Source organism: Phascolarctos cinereus, unplaced genomic scaffold, assembly GCF_003287225.1.
Source record: "Phascolarctos cinereus isolate Bilbo 61053 unplaced genomic scaffold, phaCin_HiC Scaffold_7;HRSCAF=346, whole genome shotgun sequence".
In the NCBI taxonomy this organism is placed as follows: domain Eukaryota; kingdom Metazoa; phylum Chordata; class Mammalia; order Diprotodontia; family Phascolarctidae; genus Phascolarctos; species Phascolarctos cinereus.
This window is the reverse complement of record NW_027556180.1, coordinates 79298971-79313635: the sequence shown is the minus strand read 5'-3', so window position 1 is coordinate 79313635 and position 14665 is coordinate 79298971. Positions and strand designations below refer to the sequence as shown.

The 14665-nt window shown below is 38.2% G+C and overlaps 1 protein-coding gene across 1 annotated transcript in view; it reads left to right on the top strand.

The window, feature by feature from the left end:
• Nucleotides 1–14665, top strand: part of CCNYL1 (cyclin Y like 1) — a 70152-nt gene that overhangs the window by 20614 nt on the left and 34873 nt on the right. The window contains exon 2 of the mRNA XM_021008668.2: nucleotides 12540–12614. Coding sequence (XP_020864327.1) covers nucleotides 12540–12614 — 75 coding nt within the window. The remainder of the gene's footprint in view (nucleotides 1–12539; nucleotides 12615–14665) is intronic.

Sequence of the window (14665 nt, the reverse complement as noted above, 5' to 3'; positions counted from 1 at the left end):
TCTTTTCTTACCCAGTGAAAGCTACTGGGTCTTCAGTAAATATAATCTGCTCTGATAAAAGTACATCCTGATTCCATGTAGTTGTTGTCTTATGTTGGCGTTTTATAGTATTTGTGATTTGGTAGAAATTAGATACTTGTTTTACATAGAGCTAACCAGAGCAAGTTGAACTTGATTTCTAAGCCTTCATTATTGAGTTGCTTCCTTTTTCTTTTTTACTTTTTGGTAATGTTAAACCTTTTAGCCTTCTTTTGAGAATTGCTAATTGAGCTGTAGGTGTCAAAATCAAATTTCAATTGTCAGACGTAGATTAACCAACCTTTATTTTAAGCGCTTCCTTCTTTTGTCTGTCTTTTTATTTCATCTCCTCAATATGCTTGATAGTTGATATGGATAGAGAGGTGTGGTAATTTCCTATTACCTAAATACATAATCACATACTATTGAGTGCCCCTGGTCAACGCTGTCCCTTAAAGGGAAAGGAGGAGCTGCACTACTTGTTGCCTCACTCAGTGAATTTGGACTGGTTCCGTTTCAGATGATGTGTTGTAGCAGGCAGCTGTTATAAGGGTCTGCTTTCAGCTGAGGTCAGGTCCAGATCTCTGGGGAATCAATGGTAGGCTGAAATAATTCTAGCGTCACCCAAGGATTCAAGTTGGTTTTGAAGAAGTCCTGACCTAAATTTAATATGTAGATTATTTCTTCTGTTTTCCTTTTTCTTGTCTGTGTGAGCCCAAGTAATGGAAGGACTGTACAGTGCCATGGTATTCTATATTAATCCCCTTTATGTACACGTGCTACTTCCCAACCAGGGCCTTTTTGTAGTTACTGTAGTCAGCATGACATTTTCTGCTTCCATGCCTGGGATGCATGCTCTACTCTCATTCACTTCTTAGAATCCTTGCTTTCCTTCTACGTTTAATTCTAGTGCCATCCCTGTGGGAAGCCAACCTTTACATGATTTCCACCTAGTATTTTGTGGGTTGTTGGGGGAGAGTGTTGCCCTCTCCCCTTTTCCTCTCTTCTCCCTCTTCTCTCTCACCTCCCTCTCCCCCTCTTCCTCCTTCTCTCCTTCCTCCCTCTCCTCTTCTGCCCTCATCCTTTCTCTCTCCCCCTCATTGTCTCCTTCGTTTCTTCTCCTTCTGTCCCCCTTTCTCTCTTTCTCTCTTTCTCTCTCTCCCCTTCTCCCTCCCCCCAGATAAGCTTGTATTTCTCTATTTTTTGCTCTCCTTTCCTTTCCCACTGTTGAAATAAGCTCCCTGAAGGCAGGTACTGTTTTCTAATTTGTCTTTGTATCCCCACCACCTAACACAGTATACTTATTAGATGCTAACTCATCTGATTCAATGTGGTGATCCTCATTTTCAAAATCTAGATGTTGATATGATTTGACAAGGATTCTTTTTAAGAACAAGGACCAAGATTCCTAGGAAACTAATTCTAATAGGTCATTAGTGCAACTGTGCCAACTCTAGATTGATATTCTTACAGCACAAATTTCTGGTAACATCTGTTTTTTGTTAAAGCCTAATGCTTAACAATCCGGCAAATTGTTTATAGCTTTTTTTGTGCTAAGACAGTCTCTCATGGGTATGTGTGGGTGTCATTGAATGCTTGGCATATGTTTCAGTTAAGGGGGTATGCTTTATACTTGAAGTTTTATTTCTCTTTCCACATTTTTAATGGATTTCTCAATGTTTGTCTTAAGGTCAGCCTCAGAAGTTAGAAATGTGCTCCTCTGCTCCCAATCCTACTTTGACTTAATCTGCTATCTCTGTCCATCAGTTATCCTTTATGAACCTGTTTGAATTTTTGGCCTGTACTACTTCTAGGGTTGATGAATCTTCTATGTTTATTACTTAAACTATATAAAGTATATTTTATTTTATTTTATTTTTTTTTTTTTAGGCAATTGGGGTTAAGTAACTTGCCCAGGGTCACACAGCTAGTAAGTGTCAAGTGTTTGGTGTGAGGTTGGATTTGAACTCAGGTCCTCCTGATTTCAGGGCCGGTGCTGTATCCACTACACCACTTAGCTACACCTAAAGTATGTTTTTAAAATATTCCCAAGTAATATCTCGTAATGTTTCAAGTTTTGGTGACGTGGCAGTGTTCATCTCATCTGTTTTTATGTTTATAGATGTCATTTATTTACCCCTCCTCCCCTCAAGATTTGTCTTTGGAAATTGAAGAATGAGTCCTAAACTTTTAGTCTCTTGACATGTAGCATACTTACAGCTGCCCTTCTCTGGGTCTTTTTCTTATGTCATTTGATTTTTTAAAAAGGGTTTTTATTGATATATTTTATTTTTACATTGCTTATACTTCTGTATTCCTCCTTGCCTCCCAGAGAGCCAGCGCTTATAACAAAGAATTTTCTTCAGAGGAGGAAGAAGAGGAAAAAAAGCCAACAAGACCAGTGACAAAACCCTTTTTTTAAATGACATTGTCTGTGCAGTGTTCCACAGCTGTGGACCCCAACCTCCACTCTGGGTCTTTGCCATTTTTGTTATGTTGATCTTGAAAAAGTGCACATGGTATCATTTCAAGTGAAGGTTTAGATGCACTATGGTTTTGTACAGTTACAGCAGTCATGCCTGGCTTGAACAATGATCTTTATGTTTTTTTGGACTACATTAGGACATTGCTCTTATCAACTTATTTCTAGATATCTTTTCTAGAGTTTGGATCCTATCATCATCCTTGGGTCAACAAATCTTTTTTGTTTTTTAAGTCAGCTTTCCAATAAAAATTTTATCGGAATCTCTGAACAAGAATGTCCTCTCCAAACTATTCAACAAGTGGTCATCTACTCTGCTTGAAGTGCAGTCCCAGTAATGGTGAAACTCATTACTCCCCAAGGTAGTAGTCCGCTGCATATTTTGAATAGCTCAAATTGTTAGGTCTCTCCGTAGTTCAGTACTAGATCTATTTCTGCAGTTTTCACCCATTGCTTCTAGTTCTGCCTTTGGGGGGAAAACGAAACAAGTCTCATCTTTGCACTTGGCCATCCTGTTTGCCTTCCTGTGGACAGTCTGTCTTATCAGCAGCCTTCCTAAACTGGGATGTTCTGAACTAGCCAAAAGACTCCAGATGTGGTCCGGACCGGGACAGAGAACAGATAGTTTGCCTTTCTTAATGCAGCCTCATTATAGCTCTAGCTGTGGACTGCCGTCTCACATTTCTGACTCACAGGGAACGGACAGTCCACTGAAATGCCTGCATCTTTTTTTCTGACAATTTGCAACTTAACCACACCCACTCCATGTTAGACCTATGAAATTGTTTTTGTTATCACTCAAAGTGTAAGGCTGTATTTATCCCTATTAATTTTACTTGATTCCAGTGAACTAGTCCTTCAGGAGCTATTTTAGTGTCCTGACCCATAATCCAAAATATGAGCTATTCCTCTAAGTTTTGTGTCCAGTGCATATTTTGACTGGCCATGTGACTTATGACTTGAATAAAATTATCTTTATTCATTTGCATCTTCTATTTTCAGTGCCTGGACATATACTGAAAGCTCAAGTAATTTACTCCATAGCCACAGAGGTGGTATGTTGTCAGAGACAACCCTTGAGCACTAGAATTTTTTTTGACACCGAGGTTGACTCTAATCCGCTCTATATTGTGAATGTACATTTTATGTAGTTTTAATTTAAATCAGTATAGAACATATCTTTGTTTCATTTAATCCCCTTATTTCTTCATGTTTCTGATGCTTCTTTATGATACTAAAAACTCAATTGTTTCAATTTACTTAGCATGTATTTAGCTATTCCCAGTCATTAGGTATTTGAATTGTCTATAGTTTGTTTGCTTTTTTTAATTGTTGTTGCCAGTAGGCATAGGGCAGCTAGGTGGTTCAGTGGATGGAGTACCAGGTCTGGAGTCAGGAAGATCTGAGTTCAAATGTGGCCTCAGGTACTTACTAGCTGTGTGACCCTGGACAAGTCACTTAACCCTGTTTACCTCAATTCCTCATCTGTAAAATAAGCTGGAGATAGGAATGAAAAACCACTCGAGTATCTTTGCCAAGAAAACCCCAAGTGGGGTCATGAAGAGTTGGGCACAACTGAACGACAACAACAAATTAGTCATAGTGCTGACATAACATTTTCACATAAATAGCTTTTTTTTCTTATTTTGTTTCCTTGGGATATATTCCCAGGACATCTTGGTTTAGTGGATTGATAGAATGTTGACTTATTGGCAAAGAATTGGAAATTGAGGGGATGCCCATCAATTGGAGAATGGCTGAACAAGTTGTATATGAAGGTAATGGAATACTATTGTGCTATAAGAAATGATGAGCAAGCAGACTTCAGAAAAACCTGGAAAGACTTATATGGTCTGATGCTGAGTGAAGTGAGCAGAACCAGGAGAATGTTATATATAAACAGCCATGTTATATAGTGACTAACTTTGATAGACTTAGCCCTTCTCAGCAATGCAAGGATCTGAGACATCTCCAAAAGTCTCATGATGGAAAATGCTGTCCACATGTGAAGAAAGAACTATGGAGTTTGAATGCAGATCAAAGCATACTATTTGCTCTTTTTTTTTCTTCTGTTGTGTTTTGTTTCTTCTTTCTTGTGGTTCCTCCCATTGGTTCTAATTCTTCTTTACAACATGAATACTGTTAAAATATGTTTAATAGGAATGTATATATAGAGCCTAAATCACATTGCACACCATCTTGGAGAGGAAGGTGGGGAGAAAGGATGAGAAAATTTAAAACTCAAAAGCTTTATGGAAGTAATTGTTGAAAACTAAAAATAGGGGCAGCTAGGTGGCGCAGTGGATAGAGCATCAGCCCTGGATTCAGGAGGATCTGAGTTCAAATGTGGCCTCAGACACAAACACTTACTAGCTGTGTGACCCTGGGCAAGTCACTTAACTCCATTGCCTATTACCCCCCCCAAAAAAAAGAAATGCAAACTAAAAATAAATTAATTTTTTTAAAAAAAAAAGTGTTGACCTAGGAGATCTAGGCTAGTCATTTAATCTCTCAGTGCATTTTCTTAAGTCATTATGCTTCAGAGCAGTTGCTAATCTGTTTTGGTAGAATGAAGAGGCTACACATTGAGAATTCCCTACACTGATGAAATCACAATCTGATAGAATCTAGTTTTAAAAACAAAACCCCAAAAATGTCGCTAGTTGTAGATTCAATCACATTGCTTTCTGAAAAAGATTGTACTCATTTGCATTGCTCTGCAGTGTTTCAGATTGTCCTTCTTTGATGATAACTCATATTCTCCTAGCATTCTAGAAATCCATGAGGAAAAGACAAACGTGACTTTGTCTCATAGACTGTGTTGTGTGGAGAAAATAGAACTAGATTAGAAACCAGGTGACCTGTATTCTGCTCCTGGTTCTGCCCTAATCAGCTTTCCATCTTCAGGCAAACCACTTTCTCACTCTCAGCCTCTTTCCTTATAGTAAAAATAAAGGTATCAGACTAAATGCTGTGTAAGCTCTTTTCCAGATGAAAAATTGTGGGAATGTCTTGTAAGTAATAGACTTGACATTGAAAATTAGCTTTATGCTTTGAGTTACAAACTTCTAATATTTTTGTGTATTTATGTGTATATGTATACACATACATACATACATACATATATACACATGCATATATACATATATCTTTATTTAGAGCATTTTTTTTACCTAATTGAATGTTAGGGTCCACATTAATATTTTCCTGTTAACTTTTTTAGTCACTCTTAAAGCTTCAAGAAATCTACCTGATGTTAATGTTGATCTACTTGATATTTCATTACCTAGAATATCTTATTGTCCAGTGTACACCTGGGCATTACTGTGAACCCTGTCTTCTAAATAATTTTTTTAAGAGATAGAGACCAGACTTGTGATTTCACTGGTGTAAGGAAACCCTCTATAGCTTTCTAAGACTTTCAGGTGCAAAGATGCTGACTTGTATTGATAGAATTTCCCAACCTAGGAGTTCCCTATACCAAAATATTTATAAATATTTGTAAAGAGACCTAGTTTTCTTCAAGAGCCCTACTCTTTTTAATTCTACATTCAGAGAAGTACCCATTTATCCTTGTCAATCAAGTCAGTAAAAGCAGTGGGGATAAAAAGAAAAGGCAGAAGATGGTCCCTGTCTGCAATGAGCTCACAATAAAATGGTGGGGGTGGGGAGAAGGCACTAGAATTGAGGGAGTCTGGGAGAAGCTTCCTGGAGAAGCTTAGGATTTACCTGGGACTTGAAGGAAGCCAGGAAATTTAAGAGGTAGAATGAGGAGGGAGACAATTCCAGGCATAGGGGGAGAGCTGGAGAAAAATGTCCGGAGCTGAGAGGTGGATCTCTTGTTTGAGGAACGCAAGGAGGCCAGGGTCACTGATCTGAAGAGTATACACAGAGGGGGGAGTAAGCTGTAAAATCCTGGGAAAGTGGAGGGAGGGCTGAGTTATAAAATGGCTTTGAAGACCAAACAGATGATTTTGTATTTGATCCTGGAAGTAATAGGGAGCCACTGGAGTTTATTGAGTTGTAGGGTATTGGGGTGGGTTGACTTGGTCAGACCTGGGCTTTAGGAAAATCACTTTGACTTCTGAATGGAGGATAGACTTGGGTGGAGAGAAACTTGTGGTAGGCAGACCAACCAGCAGGCCATTGAAGTATAGTTTAGGCATGAGGGGATGAGGTGCTACACTAGGGTGGTGGCAGTATCAGAGGAGAGAAGGAAGCATATTTGAGAGGTGTTGCAAAGGGCAGAAGGGATATGGGATAAGTTAGCAGGGATGGAAGGATTAAGTGGTTATGGGCATGTTTGTAGGAGGTAGGGAATGAGCCAGTAGACAGAGAGAGAATGAAGATATGGGAGAGAGAAAATGATAGACTGGCAGTCTGCTGGAGGAGATGGGATGATGGAATGAATCCCTTGTGCAGGTAGAAGGGATTTACTTTGTCTAGGAGTAGGGCTGTCTCTTCATGCGAGACAGGAGTGACCAATGTGAAGGAGAAGAGAATGGCAGAAGGCATCTGAGGAATGGGAGGATTAGGAAGATCTCAGCAATGATCCCAATTTTCCTTTGTTTCTTAAGTAAATTCCTCATCCATGAAATAAATTCTCAGTTGTATGATGCGTTAACTTTCGTAAGCCTAGTTCTATAATTAAATTAGTCATCCCTCTATGGTTTTAGTTATTTGGGAATTGGCCATCAATAATTACATGGTAAATTTTGGAAATTTGTGGCTAAAAAAATTAGTAATTTAGTAAGTCATAAATGCTGTATAGGATTCATCTATTTTATCAATTACTGCTGTAAGAGTGCATACATAAATTTATTTTAAACAGTTAAATTTTGTTAAAAGTTTCAGTGCACTAAAAAACTGTGGGCTGTGCCCTCTTTTGGGGAGTGCCTCCTGTTTGGCTGTCTGCCATCTACGCTTAATCAAGTGATTTTTCTCTGCAGTGATTGTTCTGTCCTGCCATGAAGCAGTTGCTGCAGCTTCACAAGTGGCTGGGAAGACTGCAGAGTATGCAAGATAGTACTGTCTCCCACATAGAAACTGCAACTTTTCATGGGTGCAGTGTGTTGTTTTACTTGTTGTGTGTGTTAAATATGATCAGAATTATTAAAAATAAAGGCTTGAGATGGGGCCTAGAGTTATTCATGGTTTTTCGCATTCGGGAGGTCTTATGCCCCTCACTTTCCAGCTGTTGAGAGATGATTGAATATGCTTTTTCCTGTTTAACCTCAGTTCTTTTATATCGCTGATAATTGCTCCCATTTACATAGCAGTTCAGATATTTACAAAGTGGTTTTTTTTTCCCCTTAATCCTTTGTGGTTTCTTCAAAAATTCTTAAATATTGTTTCTATTTATAGAAACTATTGCCTTTCTTACAGTAATTGATTTGCTTTTGGTTTTTTAAAAAATATTTAATTTATTTTTAGTTTTCAACATTTACTTCCACAAGATTTTGAGTTTAAAATTTTTCCCCCTCCCCAAGACGTGCAGTCTGTTACAGGCTCTACTTATACACTCATATTAAACATTTTCACGTTAGTCATGGAGTAAAGAATAATTAGAACCAATGGGAGGAACCATGAGAAAGAAGAAAAAGCAAAACAGCAAAAGGAAAGGAGAGGAAATAGTATGCTTCCATCTGCATTCAAACCCCAAAGGTCTTTCTCTGGATGTGGATAGCATTTTCCATTGTGAGTCTCTTGGAGTTGTCTTAAGATGCTTGCATTGCTGAGAAGAGCTAAGTCTATCAAAGTCAGTCATCGAACAGTGTGACTGTTACTGTGTACAGTGTTGTCCTGGTTCCTCTCATTTCACTCAGCATCAGTTCTTATAAGTCTTTCCAGGTTTTTAAACAACATTTTATAGGATTATGGTTCTTAATTCACTCTGTTATGCACTTCTGTTTTATGGTAGAGTTCATCTCATTCACATTCACAGTTATGATTATGATTATATGATTATGATGTGTCTTTCTCTCCATCCAATTCCCTCCTGTTTATGCTTTTCTCTCTCCTTTCTCTGTTTGCCTCCTCACTAGAGTTTTGCTTTTGACCATTGCCTCCCTCAGTCTGCCCTCCCTTTTCTTTCCCCTTTCCCCTCTTACTTCCTATGGGGTAAGTTGGATTTCTGTACCTAACTGATTAGTAAGGTTCAAACAATGCTGATCTCCCTCCTTTCTTTCTTTCTACTGTAATAGGTTTTTGTTGCCTTTTCATGTGATGTAATTTGCCCTTGTCTGCCTCCTCCTTTCCTTTTCTCCCAGAACAATCCTTTCTCACCACATAATTAGATTTTTTTATCATCACATCAAAGTCAACTTATACCCTCGTCCTCTATGCATACCCCTTTTAAATGTTGTAATAATGGTACAGTTCTCAAGAGTTATGAGCATCATCTTCCCTTGTAGGGGTGTGAACAGTTTGCCCTTATTAATAACATCATATTTTTTTTTCTTTCCTGTTTACATTTTTATGTCTCTCTTGAGTCTTGTATTTGAAGATCAGATTTTCTGTTGAGTGCTGGTCTTTTCATCAGGAAGATTTGGAAGTCCTCTATTTTGTTGAATGTCCATTTCCTCCCCGAAAGATTATGCTTAATTTCCTTGGTTTCCTTGGATCCTTGGTTGTAATCCAAGCTCCTTTGCCTTACGGAATATCATATTCCATACCCTATGATCTTTTAATGTAGAAGCTGCAAGGTCCTGTGTAATCCTGACTGTAGTTCTATGATATTTAAATTGTTTCTTTCTGGCTGCTTGCAGTATTTTCTCTTTGACCTGGTAATTTTGGAATTTGGCTGCAATATTTCTTGGTGTTTTCAACTTGGGATCTCTTTCAGGAGGTGATCAGTGGATTCTTTTGATGACTATTTTACCTTCTGGTTCTAGGATCTCAAGGCAGTTTTTCCTTGATTTCTGAAAGATGCTCTCCAAGCTCCTTTTTTTTTTTTCATCATGGTTTTCAGGTAGATCAGTAATTTTTAAATTGTATCTCCTGGATCTGTTTGCCAGGTTAATTGTTTTACCAGTGAAGTATTTTACGTTTTCTTCTATTTTTTCGTTTTGTTTTTGTTTGACTAATTCTTGATATCTCATAGCATCATTAGCTTTTACTTACCAATTCTACTTTTTTAACAAATTGGTTCCTTCTATTAGATTTTGTATCTCCTTTTCCATTTGGCCCATTTTACTTTTTAAGGAGTTCTTCTCTTCAGTGAGTTTTTGTGTCTCCTTTTCCATTGGCCAATTCTGGTTTTTAAGGACTTGTTTTCTTCAGTGTACTTTTTTTTCCATTTGGCCAATTGTATTTTTTAAGGACTTGTTTTCTACAGTCCATTTTTGTTCTCCTTTTTCCAAGCTATTGACTTTCTCTTCCATACTTTTTGTTTCCTTTACAATTTTTCTTCTACCTCTCTTATTTAACTGTTAAAATCCGTCGGGGGGGGGCAGCTAGGTGGTGCAGTGGATAGAGTACTGGCCCTGAAGTGAGGAGGACCTGAGTTCAAATCTGGCCTCAGACCAAACACTTGACATTTACTAGCTGTGTGACCCTGGGCAAGTCACTTAACCCCAATTGTCTAAAAAAAAAATCTGTCTTGAGCTCTTCTAAGAAAGCTTTTTGGGCTTGAGACCAGTTCATATTCCCTTTAGAGGTTTCGTTGTGGGTATGTTGACAGTTTTGTCCTCCTCTGAATTTGTGCCTTGATCTTCCCTGTTCCCATAATAAGAATCTATGATCATTGTCCATTTCTTCTTTCTGCTCGTGGTGTTTGCCTGTTTTCTGTCTTTTAAAGTTGAGCTCTCCTGCTAGAGTGCAGGGGTCAACTGACCCAAGTTTGTTATTCTGGGAGCCCGGGACCTGGTCACTGGTTTTGTGTGCTGGTATCCCAGGTGCTGGCAGCTGGAGTCTGTAGGTGTCCAGCGGCTTACTTGGTGCTGAGCTGGGGTCAGCAGCGCTGGAGCTCTTGGGGTGGGGATGGGGAGTCTGGCCCCAGGGGCCAGATGCTCACCCAGGCTTCTTTAAAACGCTCGAATGTTTGGCTGCTGGAGGATGTCCGCCAGCCTGGAGTTGTGCTAAAGCACTGGGAGTTTTAGCTGCTGGAGAATGGCAGCACACGTGGTGGTTTTCTGAGCTGGTGTTTATTGGTTCCTCTGCCTGTGTTGAGGCACTGTTGGAGTGGGATGGAGTCCTGTTATTAGCACTTGCCTGCTCCACCATCCTGGGGCTCAGGATCTCTCCCTGGTTTGCTGAGATGGGCTTGCTGGGATGCTTCCCATCCTATACTGCTTCCCCTCCCCTGGAGTGAGAGGGGCCTTTCCCGTTAATTCCCCAAACTTCCTAAGCTGCAGGTTTCTTTCTGCTGGTTCAGCTATTCCAGGGTTTTTCTTGGGATGATGTTTTCTGGGCTTTCAGAGGTCAATAAGGGAGGGTGAGAGCAGTTTACTTCTTACTCCACCATCTTGGTTCCCAGAACTACAGTAATTGATTTGCATTTAAAGATCATAACCTTAATAACTTTATGAAAAGAGAGAATCACTGGTCTGAGTTCTCTTGGAATATTTTAGTTATAATCATGTTTTTATTCAGCTATCATTCTTTGGCTGTCTCTTATAGGTTTTGTGGAGGATATTGTGTCATCTCTGTCCTCAAGGAAATTTAAACTATACAATGTAACATATGAAATGTTAAATACTAATAAATTGTATATACCTCAAGGCAGCCTATGACTTAAGTGGAGCAGACAGCAAAAGTTAAAAGGGTTGCAAACCTTTTGGTACAGTAATGATAGAATGTGGTTTTGGTCTATAGCATCACTTATCCTTGAATTTCTTGAAAACTTGTGTGTCTTGTCGTCCAGTCCCTGTGATCTAATTCTAGTTAATTAAACCTAGTACATTTAGCTATTTGATCTAATAACCTTTTACTTTTCTGTTTCGAATGACAGTGTTACTAACATCTTTCTGTTAAAAAAAATCGTTCAGTTTTTTCTCTGTTTATCCTGAACATACTTGCCTTTTTAATACCTTGATCCAAGTAGTCCTACTGATTCTCTAGTTTTTCTTCCTCTTTTTGGACTCTTTAAAAGACTGACATTTGAAGTCTCTTGTGAGCTGCTTCTCCATATTGGGGTTGAGTGAGGGACATGGTTCTACCTTATTTCTAATTTCTACGTAGCGATGCTTTTTAAAAGACTTTTCTGTATTTGAAAGATATTTCCAAACCTCGATCCCACCCCATTTGATTTTTGTCCTATAGCTTTGAAGTGACTGCCTGATGTATTTTTTAGTTTGGGTTAGCTTGAATGCATGATGTTTTTTGTTTCTTGGGTAGCTCAGTGCAGCAGATAGAGCACCAGGCCTGGAGTCACAAAGAACTGAGTTCAAATGTGGCCCCAGACCTCTCTGAGCCTTAGTTTCCTTACCTGTCAAATGAGGATACTTACTGGCAGTTCCTACCTCACAGGGATGTTGTACATGTCAAATGTAAAGCTCTTCTTCTAATATTCACTTATAAATCTCTAGAGCTCCTCTGGGTTATGTGCTTTTTAAGCTTTTCAGTTGTTTACTAAAAATCTTACAACTTTTTAAAATAAAATAACTAATAACTTGGGGTTTTTTCCTCTTGTCACAGTGGCCAACTTTATGATTATTGGCTTTTATGTGAAAATATTCTGCCAATTTCCTTGTAGGTCATTACATATGTGGTATTATATCCTGACTTAGTTTTGAAGTTTTCCCAGTCATATATTTTTTAGGTCAGTCTCAGACTGGGCAGGTTGTCTTTCATATATCCCTATTATTCCATTTTTATTGGCATTCCTACACACAAAGATTCCATAGAATTTCTTTTCTTCTGTTAGGATTTTTAAAAACTGTCATGAATTTCCTTCATGTATAGCCTTATTATACCTTTATGTTGGGGGTGACTTTTTAAAAAACAGTCAACAGAGCAATGTACCTAAAAAGGCTTAATGGATATTTTTAAAACGTACTAAACGATATATCACATTTTTCCTTATCTCTTTCCCCAACAGATTTAGCCATGGAATCAAACCCATCTGATCATCCCAGAGCAAGCACAATATTTTTGAGCAAATCCCAGACTGATGGTAAGATGACATCCATTTTCTTTTCTGAGGAGACTGTTAAGACCTCACTTTTTTCTATTATAGGTTGCTCCTTTTTGGCTAGGAATTATGTATCATTTATTCAGAATCATGGATTGGTATATAAATAACTTTCATGATAACGCTGATAACACATGTGGTTTATTTTATTTACCATTGTATCGGTGTACATAATGCTATGCATTTTATGTGTGCAGATGATAGATAGTATCTAGTCCAGCTCCATCACTTTACAGGTTTTTGAATCTTGTTCTCTGTCTGCTACACCACAGTTGCCTGTACTAATCGGGATTTTGAGTAAAAATCAATTTTCTGCTGACCATTTCACAATGCCAGTTTGCCTCCATAAAGCAAACTCATTTTTAAGATAGCCATAAATAAGGGTGCTTTCAAGCTGTAGGATTACCAATCTGACATTCTCACATGGGAAGTGAACCCATGATTTGGGCCTCATTTAAGCACCGTGTTGTGATCTGTGATCAACTGAGGTACCCACTGCCTGGCATTCGTTACGACCCCTTGAGATTTTGAGCTTTTAGTGTCCCGTTGACCCTGTTGGCAATATACAGAAATGCCTAGTCCTCCATGGGTGCTTTGTAAAGAAATTTCCTAAATGGGAAGGTGCAGGAGGGGCAGCCATAATCCAGCAAGCTTTAGGCTGTTCAAGCTTATATCTCTTCTGTCTGCTGTTTGATGGAGATGAGAAATTCAGAATTTCCTGTTAACTTCTCTGCTGTTTGCTTGCTTTCCCTAAAGTGGATTCCTAGTTCTTTTGAGATTGTTGCCATGTGAACAACTTGGCTAACATATTCTCCTTGTATGATCGAAGGGAGATAACCTGGCTCCTGTGTTTCCTTTTGAACATTGTTTAGTTGAATAGCATGTAAAATTGTTTTGCTAAAATAAAAGTATAATGTATTTCACTAAATTCTTTCTGGCATAAATATGATTTTGATACCTAAACCCGGTTGATGTAAAATAGAGGAAGCAAAGATAATTATCTGTAATAAATATTCACACAAAATTTTTTAAGTAAAGTACTAGCAAAGAGCCACTGCAACATGTCAGAAAGATTTTTCTCTATGAGCAGTTTCAAATTATGCCAGGAAACTATAAACATCATAGTCGTAGTAATAAAAATAATTATATCAGTAGATTTTAAGAAGCCTTTGGCAAAATTCAGTATCCATTTCTGTTTTTAAAAAAAACACATAAAAACATTCTAAAGCATAGGTGTCGAGGGTTCTGCAGAAAACTCTCAAATTCCCCAGTAGGGTTGGAACCATATTAAAATGTATTTTAAATGTAAATATTCAACAAAATAAATAAAAATACAGTCCAACATAGATGTTAATTTGCAGTTTACTAAGACAACATTCAGCCTTCAGCAGTCAATTTCTGTTTGAGTTTGATGCCACTGTTCAAATGCACATGAAGTAAATGAACCTTTCCTTAATATGTAAAAAATAAACAGGTAATAAGTAGAGGCAAAGAAAAAAAATGATCACTTTTTTAGAGGTATTTAGTTGGAGAGCTAGAGAGTCAATTAAGGGTGGCAGGTAGGTGGTGCAGTGAATAGAGCTCTGGCCTTGGAGTCAGGAGGACCTGAGTTCAAATCCTGCCTCAGCCACTTAACACTTACTAGCTGTGTGACCCTGGGCAAGTCACTTAACTAAGCAAAAAAAAAAGTCAATTAAAATTTAATAGATGCAATTAACAACAATAGTGAAGTTGCAGAATATAAGATAGATTGGCATAAAATATAAGCATTTCTGTATATTGCCAACAAAAACCAGCAGGACAAGATAGAAGAAGTGCCATTTAAAATAACTAGAAAATGAAAGTGTGTGTGTATGTATGTATGTGCGCGTGTGCGTGTGTGTATTGAGGATGTCTGCTTAACGAGAAATGCACAAAAAGTGCATGCGCACACACACTTTGCAGAAAAATAGATTGTTAGAAAATGGAAAAATATGCATGCCTCATGAATAGTCTGAGCCAATACAATGAAAATCACATTACTACCATAAAAA